The sequence below is a fragment of the Carassius auratus genome, chromosome 15 (assembly GCF_003368295.1).
Source record: "Carassius auratus strain Wakin chromosome 15, ASM336829v1, whole genome shotgun sequence".
Lineage (NCBI taxonomy): Eukaryota > Metazoa > Chordata > Actinopteri > Cypriniformes > Cyprinidae > Carassius > Carassius auratus.
The window spans coordinates 4516613-4532785 of NC_039257.1; the positions used below are offsets into that span (position 1 = coordinate 4516613).

General features: G+C 34.1%; 1 protein-coding gene across 3 annotated transcripts in view; it reads right to left on the bottom strand.

Annotated features, from left to right (window-relative positions):
• Positions 1-16173, bottom strand: part of LOC113114800 (beta-1,3-glucosyltransferase-like) — a 70336-nt gene that overhangs the window by 11158 nt on the left and 43005 nt on the right. For all 3 annotated transcript variants that reach the window (XM_026281833.1, XM_026281832.1, XM_026281834.1), the window contains exons 4-6: positions 7668-7777; positions 2138-2214; positions 929-1040 (exon numbers count right to left, since the gene is read on the bottom strand). In XM_026281833.1, coding sequence (XP_026137618.1) covers positions 929-1040; positions 2138-2214; positions 7668-7777 — 299 coding nt within the window. The remainder of the gene's footprint in view (positions 1-928; positions 1041-2137; positions 2215-7667; positions 7778-16173) is intronic.

A 16173-nucleotide genomic window follows, 5' to 3' on the forward strand; every position in this document is an offset into this window, starting at 1 on the left:
CAGATGCTATTACGTGATGGTGTCAGACATTAATATATAACAGTTTCTGATTACAAACTTCTTGAGGTTGTTTCCTCAACACAGTCAATACAGCAATATAATTTAGCGACTATGGCAGGTTTCTTACTAGTTAACTGTGACTCACTAACTTTCTTTCCTCAGAATTGTGAGTTCACGGAATAAAAAATAGAAAAGGTAATTGTGACTTTTTATCTCATAATTCTTCCCTTCTTTAGAATTGCATTTACTGTATATCTCACAGTTCTGACTTTTCCCCCAAGAATAGCAAGAATTTTCTTTTTTTACATAAAAATGTCACAATTATCCTTTTTGATTTTTCTGTGGTGGAAATAAGTTTCCATTAAGTGACAGTGTCATAACTACATTGGGGAAAAATGAATTGAATGGTTTATTCATAGAAAAGTTTTTACCGGTAGCGCTTCAATCATGTTGAATGCACGGTGCAAGTGACTCATCATAATGTAGTTCACATTATTACGTTACTTTGAAAAGGTGCTGGTAAAATGATTTTTAACAAAGTGGAAATCTGTGATAAGTCAACCAGGCAGCTGTAAATGGCTTTACATTATCAAATTGCATTAATATATTGACAGCTGAAATTGTGAAAAGGTGAGTCTTAGAAATTATCAGAATTAATGTTTAACTATATTACTTATTTCAACACCTGGAAAAACAATAGCTCTGAAAGTGATTACAAAGATGTGATTTAAGACATTGTTAGTGCATAAAGATTGGAAAAGTCTGGAGCCTCACTATAGCTAAAATTCATGGTGAACAGAAAGGTTTGATGGAACGTGGATAAGAAAACACTATAACAGACTATTTCCACCCTTGCTGAGTGTGGAACATCAATTAAAGGCTAAATATGAATTTTTATTACATTCGGCACATTATAAAAAGTTCATACTTTTCTGTGATCAAATTTTTTGAGGACTTCATGAAGTTTTTGGAGTTTCACTCTGGTGTCTTCTTCTAGAAACATGATCCAAGATGAGTTCTTGCCAAACTGTGATGACAAGCTAAATGAGAAAAAAAAAACCATTCTGCATTATTAAGATTAACTTGTTAATACAAACATATCAAGAGAATATAATAATTCATAATTAATCTGTGAATTAGTGGTGTTTTTTTTTTTTATTACAATAAATCATCACATTGTTACACCAGTAGGCAAGAACAAGAGTCATATGAGTCATTAAATCATTCAACAGATTTTTTTCAAAAACAATAATTCATTTAGTAAAAATAAAAATGAAAAACATCTGTCTGTTTAATGAATAAGTCACTGAACTGTTCCCTAAACCAATCCGTTCAAGAATAAAAGTGACTGTCCTTGTAAGTGAATCGCAGAATCATTCACGCAATTGAATCATTCAAAATAAAATAGCAAAATTACAAATGACTTTTGAAACTATTTTTGTTTGCAGAGAAAAAAAAAAGAATACACATAATGATTGGCAATAATGTGTCTAAAATGTAACTCCACAAGAAATAATAATTGTATGTTTTCATACTATTCTTTAGAATAATAATAATTACTACTACTACTACAGTATGAATATTTCACAATATACAATTACTAATTAATGCCTTTATAATATAAATAATGAACGCTTTCGCCAAATCATGACTATACTTACTATATTAACAACAGCACTCATTTAAATAAGTCCAAACGGAAACATATAACATATAAGCGGAACATATATATATCTATTAAACAATAAATTTTTAAGTGAGATTTCACTATGTTTGTAATGTCAGTAATAACTAGAGGTGCTCCGATCACGATCGGCCGATCGTTAATGCGCATCTCGTCAGTAAAGCCGGTTTTTCTAATCAGCAGTTAATTCCATCAGGTGCGTGATTTCACATAGAGCAGCTGTTACTACACAGAGCCGTTGTTAACTGAGAAGATGCGCCAAAAAACGCTGAAAATGAAGTGGATTTGCGCATCTTCTCTATAAACAACGGTTCTGTGTAGTAACAGCTGCTCTATGTGAAATCACGCACCTGATGGAATTAACCGCTGATTAGATAACCGGCTTTACTGACGAAATGCGCATAACGATCGGCAGATCGTGATCGGAGCACCCCTAGTAATAACAGTGCTCACTTTGGCAGTAGTGGGAGAATGCTCCAGTCTCCCTCATTGTCTGACAGTGTGTGCAGCAGCAGGATGACAGGCGGACTCTGAAAGAGACAAACACTCCATAACAGCTACTGTCAGATGGAGAAAAATGGGAAGATACTGTGAAAACGGCTATCAAGTCGGTTTGTCTGATTTGCGACAGTAGTTTACTTGCAGGGTAACAGCCAGTGCACTGGATGGACTTCAGAGAAAGAGCAGAAGAGAAGTCACTTTAGGACACCTTTTGTTGTTGTTGCTGTTATTTAAAGTGACATTCACCCCAATAAGAATTACTACAATGAAACCTATATAAGTTCCCACACAAGTGTACAATAATATACTTTTTAATATACGCGATTAATCACGATTGTCCTAGGTTAACTCGTGATTAATCGCAACTTGATCGCACATTTTTATCTGTTCTATTTTTAATACTCTAATCAACATGGGCTTGGACAAATATGGATGCTTTATGAAAATGTATGTTTATTAATAGTGAAACCATTTTCAACAGAGTATGAAGATTAGACATGTTTCAAATAATATTTATTTAACATTTGATATTTTAACTTGTATATGTCTATTAGACACATGAATAAAAGAACAGAAATACCAGGTTCCCATTATTCCTTTCTTTGCACTGAGCAATTTACTCACACAAGCCTGTTTACATTCGCAGGACAGGGCAGCTCACTTATGAACATGCAAAATGTACATTTATTATTACATTTGTTTGTCCCTCTGTGTCCACTTATTGAAATTTGACGCAGCCAGTTTCTCAATGAAACTGCTTTCAGTGTGATATTTTCCTGTTTCTAATGTCAGGCTTAATTAATATGAAACAGTGACTGAAACGCTGCCCTTTAAGACTACGGTACATAACTCTCCCTTCTAAGATGTTAATCTGCACAATTTATAATTGAGCCATCGTCTGATGAAATCAAATACACATAAGATAAAGCTATCTTTCAGCTTGAGCTATATTTGCATGTAAAATTAGAGAAGCAACATAATATCAGGTTTAACTAAAAGCACTGCTCCTCTCAGCTGCTCGCTAAACAGAGCAGACGCAAAACCTCTCACTTGTGTTAATTCTGACAGTCCTAAAATTCTTTTTAAAACACATTTTTGCAGTCAAACCTGCTGGACCCCAAATGACTAGAATCAATCGCAGTAAATGCTGAAATTGGACAATAATATCTTCAAACAATCATGGACAAACATAACCTTGAGCTACAAAATGATTATATGTGGGGGGAAAAAAGCAAACTGCATTTCAAAATTCCTTCAGCACAAACATTCTCAGCCTAGGGCAATTTACGTTTGTGATTTTAATAGGAGTGACAATGAATCAGAAGAGAGAGTGTTCATTTCAGAACTTCCCCCTTCATACATTCACAAACGTGCTCCCAAAACTATTCTTATCTCCAAAGAGACACATGAATGGCTTCATATAGATCTGAAGACTCTGTGACACCCATTGTGTGTCTTCATACAGCTCATCAGCATGTGAACAGAGCAAAAAGGGACTGTGATTACACTGTGACTCAAGGTGATGATGAAGATAGGGGTCAGTGTGAGCTTGCTACCTTATGTTACCTCAGATGCTCAGCTTGGTTCAATCACATGACGGCCAGAGACCGGAACAGCAAGAAATGAACACTCTACTCTTAGATGTGTCTGATCTGACTGTCCTATGACATGGGGAGAAAAGGGGGAAAACAGACGGAAGCATGCATATAGAAAGCTCAGTGACCCTAGTTTGTCAGAGTTGAACCTTGTTGATAAAGAAAAGGCTTTTACCATCCGGAACGTTCCCTTGTTCAGCTATTCTCAGCTTGACGGTTTCTTTGTGGAAAATGTCTTTTAATCTAATATGGATACAAATGTGCTTTATGCCATGAGAGGATATGGACTATAAATGTACCATTGGTAATCTATGTTTGGCCAAACAACTGGACTAATAGATCTATATATCGTATAAAGTACATATACATAATCTAGATTTAATAAAGTATAAAGTATAAAATACAAATATAAAAAAATATATATATTATCGAATACTTGCAAAATATTTATAGCACACGGACCTAAGTATAAAAATGTAAATATTGCATTAACTATTTTCAAATACTGAATATATAAAATCTTTATAAATGATCTTATATTAACAAGTTATAGTTAAATATTAATAACCAGAAGACTAGTAGTAGTAGTATTTTTTTTGTATAGTATTTATTATAATATAATAAATTATATCATTTATATCTTTTTTAGATATTACAATGCCATCAAATTCATCATTTACATATCCAAAATTAAAAACTAAACTAAAGTTGAATCTGCAAAGCAAAGTTTGAACGTTTGACAACAAGGGCAAAAAAGATGACAAATAAGAAGACAAACACAAAAAAAGAATACTAAAAAGATGACACACATCTTGAAGAAGACAAGTCCTCGGGGCATTCGTTTCGTACTCAACACTGACTTTAACAGAAGGAAACAGTCTAGATCATACCAGCTGCTGTCATGCTAAGTTTACACACTCGTGTGCCTCTGATGGCTTTAGAGATTAATACCTCAGGGTTTACAGATTTTTGGTTTTATTGAATTGTTCAGTACTGAGTGCACTCACAATGTTCTGCAGCTTCGGCCCCCCAGTGGTGGAGCAAACATCCCACAGCTTTTACAACATAACACTCACTTCTGGCTGCACACTGGGGAGTGAATATGAGTGAGCGAGCAATGTTCACAGGACACAGCACAGGACAGGAGTGATAAATCTCAAGTCTAATTCACACTGACAATACTGGAACTGTCAAGGTTCAGAGGTTGACAGAGAGCGAGAGAAATGAGGTGCACATCCATGTAGAGCGTGACGCATGAGCATTTCTCTGTAAGGAATAAATCTTAGGCCTCATGAGTCCAACTAAAGAGATACAATTGCTCTACTGAAACTAAAATTATGCATCAGCTCTACGAATCAACTGTCTCGTGTCTCAGACTAGTGCTGACATCTTGTGGTAATGCATAAAGAAGCATGAAAGTCGAGTCCATTTCCTTACAAAGGTCTGAAGAAAGACTTGGGTTCTTTCTTATTATTAATTCTATTAATTATTTGGGTTCCTAAATTTTATTCAGAGAAACAATGAAGTTCTATATACATACATACATACATATATATATATATATATATATATATATATATATATATATATATATATATATATATATATATTATTCAATATCATCCAATCTTATTTATAGAAGCTCCCGTTTAGTGTTTTATTTAAAAGGACAGTTTAACAAAAAAAAATTATTCTGTTATTGTTCTCCTTTAATGTTTTTAAAATAATGTTTTGTACCCCAATGACTTTCTCTGTATGGTCTAAAACTTAATGTCATAATCAGTACTAAATTATTAAATAAACTAATTATTATACATATACATTTAATATAAATATTATGTTTATTATTAAATAATATAATAGATATTAAACAGATATGTAATCATATTTCATATATTTAATTGTAATACAAAATTTTAAATTCTATTTTTATATTTAATTTAAAATAAGTATAAATTAAACGTATTATTTAATAAAATAAATAATACACTGAAGGAGAACTGCTATAGGTAAGATATAAAAATAATAGGATGTATATTTATTTAAATATAAACCTAATATAAATATATTTTTTCATATTTCTTATTAGAAAGTAACATTTATATTAAATTAAATACCACAATGAAAATGCTTCCTCTATAGGCCTAGTACATTCTTCATTTATCTGATCTTCAAAGTTAAAGTGGAATTCGGTTCCATACTAATTATTGTTTTGTGTCCTCAACTACAGACAAAGGCAGTCCGTTTCAGTGCTTTTTTTTTTTTTAATAACAAAACCACCACTGACTCTGAAATAGAAGATTTGCGTGGACATGGCATTTTAGAACACATCTTACGTGACATCTAAAAGAATCTGTAAATTTCCTGCTTGCTTTAGGGCGAGAGATTTTAAAAATTCAACTGTCACAATGGTAGGAATTCTGAAACGAAGGTTCTGTTTGACAGCAGCAACATTTTATGTAATATCAAACACTTCAAGGGCATTAAAATAAGTAAACTACACTGCATTTTTCCCCCAATTCATTTGGGCTCACAAAGTGTTGCTAAAAAGCATCTAATCTGGATAGGATCGGAAAGATGAAAGCAATTAAAACAGCGTGTTATTGCAATATAACTCTACAAATAATTGATGAGGAGACTGTAGAAACCCACTGTACATCCTTTGAAAAATTTGGCTAAGTTGTTTTGGGAATAAGAAGAGCCTGAGAATGAAAGAAAAGGCGGTAGAAAGGATATAGTGCAGGATAAGAGTGGTTTCTTAATCTGGTTTTGATCGGATCAGAGGGTGACAGCTCAGTGAACTGCTGCAGAGCTCCGAGGTTATTGCAGTTTGGCACTCCAGATTTTCAGAACAAGCAGTCAGAAAGCGTTCGTCTCTGAAAGTGGTAAACTACCAGGTGAGGTTGTTGTTGGGGGTGGGAAGAAACAGATTGCATTACATTTTCACTCTCAGAGGATGGTCTCCATGCTGGGAAATAAAAGGAACACACTATCAAGGGTGGAATATTAAGAACGAACTAAACGGTTTCTCTCACAGAAATAAAGCTTATAACATTTGAAATATCAATCCTACTACTCCACTTACTCACGTCATGATCTGCCCTGGCCTTTTCTAAAATATTCAAATATTGCACTATGAAAATGCTGCCAGATTAGTTGCAAGAATGATTTCATGAAAGCAAAACCATGCAAATTTAAGACTGCAAATAACATTATTTATAATAGAAAGAATTGTAAAAAATGCTACACCACAAATAGATTATATATATATATATATTTTTTTTTTATTTTTTTATTTTTTTATAATATACATGTATATGTGACCCTGGACCAGAAGTCGCTGTACTATATTATTAGCAATAGACAAAAAAACATTGCATGTGTCAAAATTACTGATTTTTCTTTTATGCCAAAAATCATTAGGTTATTAATTAAAGATTATATTCCAGATTTTCAAATAGTTGTATCTCAGCCAAATATTTTCCTATCCTGATAAACCATACATCAATGGAAAGCTGCATAAACCTCAATTTCAAAAACATTGACACTTACGAGCTGGAGAATTTAATTTAGGGTTATTCTGACCCTAATTCGAATAAACAGACGATATAGTCCTCTGGTGCAGGCAATAATATCGTTTTCTTTACAGTTCTCCTTCTTGGTGCAAGTAGATGTTCATAGTCTGGACTTCTAGTGTACCTCTGGCTTAGCACAGGGCTCATGACAGATGGCTGGAATTCTCCATAGTCATGGACAAAGTTTGAACATAATTGCACAAACAATTATTTTTGGGTTGAACTGATTAAACTATGTGAACCCATGCCAGGTACAAGGTCAAAAGGTCATGAAAACAAAAGTGAAAGTGTCAATACAGAACATACTGATACCTCTTGAAGAGCTTGTGTCTGCAGCAGAAGGTCTTTTCTGAGTTTCTCCGCCTGCCGCACATGGAAAGAGTTCCTCTGGCTCTGGATGACAAACACCACATCTCTCAAGCCTACAACAAACACACAGAGAAACACATACCCACCATGTCAGCCCATTCATTTGCTTAGAACAGGGCACACTACAATTTCCCACGGAGAGCCATGAGATCAACAGTGGGTCAGAATGATTTTGTTGCAAGGAAAGTAGTTCTAAATCTAAGCCCAGGAATGACATGCAGACCTTTCATCTAATAAATCCAAGCCCAATCTACAACATGTTGTAATTCAACATTTTGAGTGTTTTGGCCCTGGGAAGAGAAGGGGCTTAGTTTGGTGCATTTGTCCGCTTACGAACATGATACAAGGATTGAATCTAAAAATCTAAAGCAGAACTCTCTGGGCTCAGGGTCAAGCCAGTACAGTTGCTTCTGGACTGCAGCTTCTATTACAGAAAGTTTCAACTCAGGATCTGACAAGTTCAGTGCTCCAAACGGGAACTAAAATCACCATGGTTACCAAACAGTTAAGATTGGATGGAGATGGAGTATGTTTCTTGATCTACAGTAGCTGTTCACTTTATCACAATGAAACACTCGAAACCACACAGCGTGATCTCTTGAATAATACACAAAGGATCCATTTATAATGAGCTCTAAAAACAGAGATTGAACTCAACAACCTCAATGATACATGTCAAAAGAGCCATTGAGTCATGAGGAAGGACTTGATTGAAATGACTCGTCTGAAGACCTGTGAGTGGTGTAGTTAATTAAGACACTGATTTTGCATGCTGAGACGTTGATTTCATTGAGTACAATCTGTGACATTTATCTAATGTCACCACAGTCACTGTGACCTTTACATGAACTTTATATTGCCCACCAAACCGGCCAGACAACATCATCATATTAGCATTTGAGCACAGAATGCATAAACATAAAAACGAAACAAACATTTAAAATAAAAAATTAAAATAAATTGCTTAAAATAAATAAATAAATCACTGGCTTTACACAAATTTACAAATAAATATATCACTAGGCATGGAATACATAAATATATAAAACAAACAAATTAATCACTGGCTAAATAAATAAAAAACCCTAACCATAAATAAATAAATAATTAGTTATAACCACAGCTAATTATTTAGATTTATTCATTTACACGTACATATTTATTTTAGTCAAAAAAATTATATGAAAATTATATATATATATATATATATATATATATATATATATATAAAATTAATAAAATTCATTATTTAGTCAGCATTTAATTAATTTTTTGCTGATAGTTTTTTTTTCTTATCTTTTGGGCTTCATTATATTAGCAGAAATTACATTAACAGAAAATGTTCTGCTGTAACTCTTAAATCGCATTTGTGCTCAGATACACTCAAGTTTTAGAATATATATGTTTCTGGTGATTTTATTTTGTTAATTTTGGAGGTTGACCGTTCTGTCCCCATTCACTTTCATTGTATGGAAAAACATGACTATATTTTCCTATAACAAAGCAACAAAGTGATGCAGGTTTAAAATTGCACAAGGGAGCATGAAATTTAGAGTAAAACCTTCCTCTAAAAGAAACAGTCACATGAGAAATCTGATATATTTACACACATTAAATCGCATAAAACCCTAAAACACATAATTGTAGGAGGTATCCAAAGTACTTCATGCAGGTGTGTTGTATCATCAATTATGAGTACAACCAGCAAAATACAGGTGTGATGCACTCATATTGCACTTCATTACACTACAACACCCACACACTGAAAACAGACTCTAAATCTGTAGGCTGGGTAAGAGAATTAACTTCGCTTTCATACGTTCTCCCAAGTGGGAAAGCTCTGGCATGTAATAAAACCCATACAACAATGAGAAGCGTCACTTTTTTAATAAGTCTTGCAGTCACTTCATCATGAGCTCGGTTTCTGCCAGCCGCGGATCTCTGGAACTCTTCATTAAGTTCCTTTCAAACATTTTCACAGAAATGTGGCCATTCGGTGAACATTGCACATCATAAATTATCATTCGACATTGAGTTTTCTGAGAAATGAGGCTCATTTGTCAACACAAATAAGACGAGGTGTACGAGGAGAGCGTCAGCTTCGTAATCTTCCTCCGAGACAGGCTAAGAAAGAGTGAGAATATGGAGAACAGCTGACGTGAGCAGTCCGCTCTCTAGTTAATTGGTAACGGTCTTCACAGGGAGTCAAACGTTTTTTGGGTTCTACCATCATCCTAGAAACTTTCCAATGTACCGAAATGTTTGCGCTCTAGAAATTCCCAACATGCACTGTACAAACTAGTAAGCATTGGCTGTTTGCTGTATTCACTTCAATGAATTTAGTCAGAAATACTCAATACAATTATAACACCAGAATGTTGTCAGGCCCCCAAACATTTACAAACACATATTTCATAACAACATCACAACAGAAATGTACCATAAAAATCACAAAATAAATTAAAAACATAACATACAGCATATTTCAGATAAAAATAACAAGCAATGCAAACAATATAGCTATAGTATTTACATTATTTTATTATAAAATAATAAGCATTACATCAAACTGTAATGCTGTAATACTGTCATATCAAAATGTTGACCGGATATTTTAATTATGTGAATAATAATTTAAAAATTAATAGAAATATTATATTATTTGTTTTTATTACATTTATTTATTTTATGCATAGCATATATTAATGTTTTAATGTAGCACCAAAAAGTCATCAGTCCTGCAAAAATGTAAAATGTAAAAATTACTTTATCAAAAAATAATGTGTGTAATGTCTGTCTTTTGAACATTTCACTGATAAATAGGTTTGAATGGTAAAAAAAAAAAAAATTTAACACACCCACAGACACACACACACACATACAGATATATATTGATATATATATATATATATATATATATATATATATATATATATATATATATATATTATTACTTTATATTTCTTAAATATATACATTTATTTCTGTATATTCATATATACACATAAATATGCACAATACACATACATATATTACGTAAACGCAAACTTTTTTGAGATGAGATTAATTTCAGTTAAATGATTTGACAGTGCTGAAAAACAGAAATATATGTATAGATAAACATATCCTTTCTTTTTTGTTATTTATGAATTTTCATATACTTACTGCATCAAGACCCTTGCTAGTACCCAAAGTGTTCATTTCATACTAGTTCATGTCATAGGGAGCATAATGAGATACAGCCTACACCTCTCTGGATCGAAAGCTTCAGTTGTTTTGCTTGAACCCTCTCGGTCCATGCAAAGCTAAAGGGCGAGAGAGCCAAGGGCCACAGGCAGGATCTGTTATGTAGTGTCATGCTGCTTTAATTTAGAGTTGCTGCCTGCCGTCTCCGCTCTGTCCTTCTCCACCTCAAAGCTGCTATTGATCTGCTGGCTCTGATGGGAAGGGGATTTACCTCCTAAACCGCATAGTGCCCATCTCTTACAGATCTGCCTGCCTCAGGGATAGACGCTTAGAAAGAAAATGTATGCCGTTCACTCAAGCTCCCTGTTTGCATCCTTGAGCGTTCAGTGGCACAATTCCACTTTTAAAAGTCTTTGTGCTAAGTCCGCTTTCAAGTTTTATGTACGTGCATGCGGCTGCATATGGATGTGTGATGGGATCTTTTACAGAGATGTATTCATAATACACACACACACACACACACACATACAGTGTGAATGTTTTATTGCACTGGGTTTATCCATTCAGTAGCAAAAGTGTGTGTACATGTCTAAGACAAAGTGTATGACCTAGTGAGCTGCCTTGCTGTCTTTATACTGTACATTTATTTAATCATCGTTCTGAAAATTCCCACTGACAAAGTCCTGTTACTTCAATAAGGATTTGATATAGTAACAGTTTGAAGTTGGTCACGTTGATTTCTGATAAACAGAAAGCTGCTTGGTTTGAAAGTACATTCTGCATGAATGGTTCCTCATACGTCACTATACTATTGAAAATGCATGAATAATTTGCTAATGCTAATGTGACATTGAGGAAGAATACAGTCATGGAACCTCATAAGTAGCACATTTATTACTTAACACTCTACATATGTCTGTTCTATGCAAAACTATAAGAAAAAACTCCACATACTTACATCTATTCAATAGCTATAGTTTGTTAACTATATAAACTATAGTAATAGTTTGCTGCTAGCATGTTGCTAAGCTAACAACATAATTCTCCAATACACAAAAAAGCGCGGTCAGAGAACTGCTTCTACGGGCCATGCTGCGACAAAACACACTGCTGCTCACATGAAACACTTTAATATGGGTATGAAAAGAGTGAGGTAAAAAACTTTGCTTGTAAGAGAAATAATTGGTTAGCAGAAAATGTTACATCGCAACCAGGCTTTTGGATTTATCCGATTCGATACATTTAAAGTAGTGCTGTCAAACGATTAATCGCATCCAAAATAAAGTTTTTGTTTAACTTACATATGGATTTGTGCTATTTTTATTTATTATGTATATATAAATACACACACAGGCATTAGGGCTGTGCAACTAATCGCATGTGATTGTCACGAGCATCTTGACTGTTAAGTTGGTCCTGTCATTAGCAATAAATCTCCATCACATGCTTTCAGATGGAGTGGCATTTAATACACAGAGCCCTAGTTCACTGACAAGCTACGCAATATCACATTCAGTATAGCAGGCTATTTGATCTGTGATACTAAATGCGATATTGCCCAATTGTCAGTGAACTACGGCTCTAAGTAAAAGCCACTCCGTCTGAATATAATATATATTATTCATTACAACTTTTATTTTGTATGCGATTAATCACGATTAATCTTTTGACCGCACTAATTTAAAGTGGCTTTGTGTTCTGTTTTGCTGGTTGGTCATGAATACACACAAACTTAATCATATTTATTGTTTCCTTTCCCAAATCATCACCATCTCACTTTGTAATTTTGCAGGCTTAATTTAATTTTTTCATACTTTATTTTATCATTTACTAAATAACTGTTTTCGCATCTCTTACTGTGGTAAACATGCGGTGAGAAATGAAAGATTTTGCGGCCATGAATTAAGAACTCGACTTATTTTGTTCCTTCATTTCAGTTAAATCATGGGTTTTCTAGGGAATAAATGAATGAAACAAGTCGTAGGAATGAAATAAGTTGTATGAATGAATTATATGTCCTCATGGCCCACAGCTGTCAAAGCGCAGTGCCCAATATAAAACATTTATCTGGGGAAATTATAATTAAACATGAGTTAGTTGCAAAATTTATATTGGTTTCCATGTTGAATGACTTTGTATTGTTTCTATTTTAATGAACGTTTAAAGTTTGGATCACATTTAAAGTGTAATTTGTAAGATCCAGCTGGTTACCATCATTCACAGCCTTATGCACGTGTTTTGCACATGAGCCACACTCAACTCAAAATAAAACTGCTTAATCGACAATTTATAGCTTTAATCGATTACATCTCTTATCGTTTACAGCAATATTAGTTGGTGAAAATCACAAAAACGTCTAGATGTTAAAGTCACAATAACCCAAATAGGTAAACAGGATGGGGAAAAAAGACAACAAAAAAAGCAAATGCGGGACAGGTGTATTAAAAGCCAGAGGAACATTTTCACAATCTTCCTCGCCTGGCCACAGTAATAACGGTTATCCAGTGCCAGCGAGCATCAATGATAAGGCTCTCATTGTGTCTTTATGGCTGTGTGATGTCAAAATGAAAGCAGAGAGCAGTGTGTAAAAAAAGAAACTAATTAAAGCTGAATTTAACTGGTGTGGCCTCCACACTATGGCGTTCAATTAATAATTCAACGGGGGAACTGCAGAGGGACGGAAAAAGGAAGAGTCTTGGCATTTTGTCTTTCTTTTTGACCTTACATCGGCCCTGCTCTCTCTCGGCCCGGCCCAGGTCACCATCACCATTGCATGTACCATATTTTAGGACAATGTATGGTGGAGCAAAGTGGAAAAGGTATTGAATCATTGCCCTTGGCTTTTTCACTGCAGATGGTGGGAATGCAGAGAATGTCTCTTCAAAGTGTCTGTGAAGCCTACTTCTGGATGTGAAGGCCAAACAAATTGTGACATGGAGAGGAGACCGAGGTGGCTGAAGTGAAAAGAACCTAGTAGATGACTTGACACTTGGTTCAATGATTTATTTGGTGAGGCATTATTTGATTATAGGGCTTTGAAGCATATGATCCTTCGTCAAGTTTCTTTTATTTTCTCACCGCTCGCCTTCTCTCTGCTCAATCTGTATTCTACGGGAAGGGTGACTCCTAAGATAAAGGGGCTGAATCTTCCGGATAAGGGAGATGTATTGAATGAGACGCTAGAGAATTGAGCTTCAGTCACCTGAATTGTTTTCTCCATATAAAGTATCACCTTCAGAGCTGTGCCCTCTGCTTGCTTGCCGCAACACGCTCTCCAGGGGCCATTGTTCATTTTCCAGGGCTCTCAATTTACACAAAAACCAGTTCCTAACAGATGTAATGTAAAAAATATTCATAATTTCAAAATTTGAAATAATTTAAAAATGCTACAACTCGCAATCTGTGGAGTATTTAACCTCCCCACATGCAGAGAAAAGAATATGTAACAGAAAAAAATCAATGCAATTATATTGTGAAATACTGTAAAAATTCTTTGAAAAAAATATTTTTGGGAAGAAAAGCACAAATCACCATTAAATAAAAAAAAAAGAAAGAAAGAAAAAATCCAAAATGATATTCTATTTAATAAGACAACATTAATTGTAATGATTAATTATATTATAATTTTACATAGTTAAATTATTAGAAGAAAATCCTAAACTTGACAAATGAAAATTAAAAACTAGCTGAATAGAAGTGGAAGTATTAACATGACTAAAAGTAAAATTAAAATAACTTACAGCTAAATAGGAATCTAAAAAAAAAACAAAAAAACAAATATATATTATATATATATATATATATATATATATATATATATATATATATATATATATTATATATATATATATATATATATATATATATATATATATATAAAATATAAATGACTAAAACTAAAATAAAAATAAAAAGAGAAAACAAAAAAATAAGAATAAGAATAAAAACAACACTAGATTGAGTGAGTATTTCAAGAAAGGTTTATATCTAGAGAATATACGGTTATGAAATTAGAAAAACAGGCTCAAAACTTTTTCACTATATTTGTACAGGAAGGATTTGGCAACCACAGCTGGCAATCTTTTTTATTTATTTTTAAACACAACTGAATTTTCTTTTCCCAGTGTGCTAATGAACAAAAAGCCCAGATTTTAAGACTAGGGGGAGGCTTCTGATAAATGCAAGTGTGTCATTATATTCACACTGTGGCAAACCACTAAAAATGAACCACCTCAGATGGTATTGCATCTACCCGGAAACCAAAACCAATCAGATTCTGTCCCACAGCGACACAACAAGATGGAACCACATGACAGCAGAAACTCAAATTAGTCCTACAGCAAACCAGAACAAAGTCAGACACGAATTTTGTTTGCTTATGTATGATAATAGAAGGAGGAAAAGAGAGGTGACAGAAAAGGGGGAAGGGAATGAGAGAGAGAGCACTAAGAAGTGGAAGAGAAAATAGCACATTTATCCCCAGAGGCTGGTGAATCAGGTAGCAAAAGTCTGAGGTGAATAAAATGTGAGACAGACAACAGAATATTGACAAAACAGACTGATTAATGAGGAATAAATCTCAATGTAGACTGTAATATTAAATTGACTCCACATGCCAATTTTAACTATGAAGAGAAAAACACAGAATGCAACTTTATATAATTAAACTATTTTACACAAGACCGTTGAACAGTTGGTGGCAATAATTTGTAGATGAAGGGGCTGAAGACATTTAAAAATACTCCACACAGCCAACCCCAAAGCAATCAAGTCTTGCACCACACACTGTGCTTGCATCAGCTAAAAAAGCTAAAAATCTTTATTGTGCATTTATACCATCTCAAATTGAAGCGCAAAATTCTGCAAGACTGGGCAGTGAAGACATATGGCAGTGTGAAAAAGGCTCAAAAAAAGTTTTTAAATGCTTAGAGTGCTCACAATTGCATCAAAGCGTCTAGTGCAGGTCATCGGCACTGAAGTACAGTAATTAGAGGTGATGTTTGAGGGCGCAACAATAGGGAGCTCAAAATGTAACATGTTTTTGGACTTCACTCAGGAAGTCCAGAAACAAGGCATTTACGACATTAATTGGAGTCATGCAGACCCAATGAATCTCAGATCAGTTGGAAGGTTAGGGAGACAGATTTAGTCGATTAAGGCATTGAAAGCACCTCTGCACATGGCCGATCGAATGCAAAGAAACAAATGTGACCATTCGTGTGGTGTGTGCGTGTGATGGAGCGCTCCATCCACCTGGCACAAA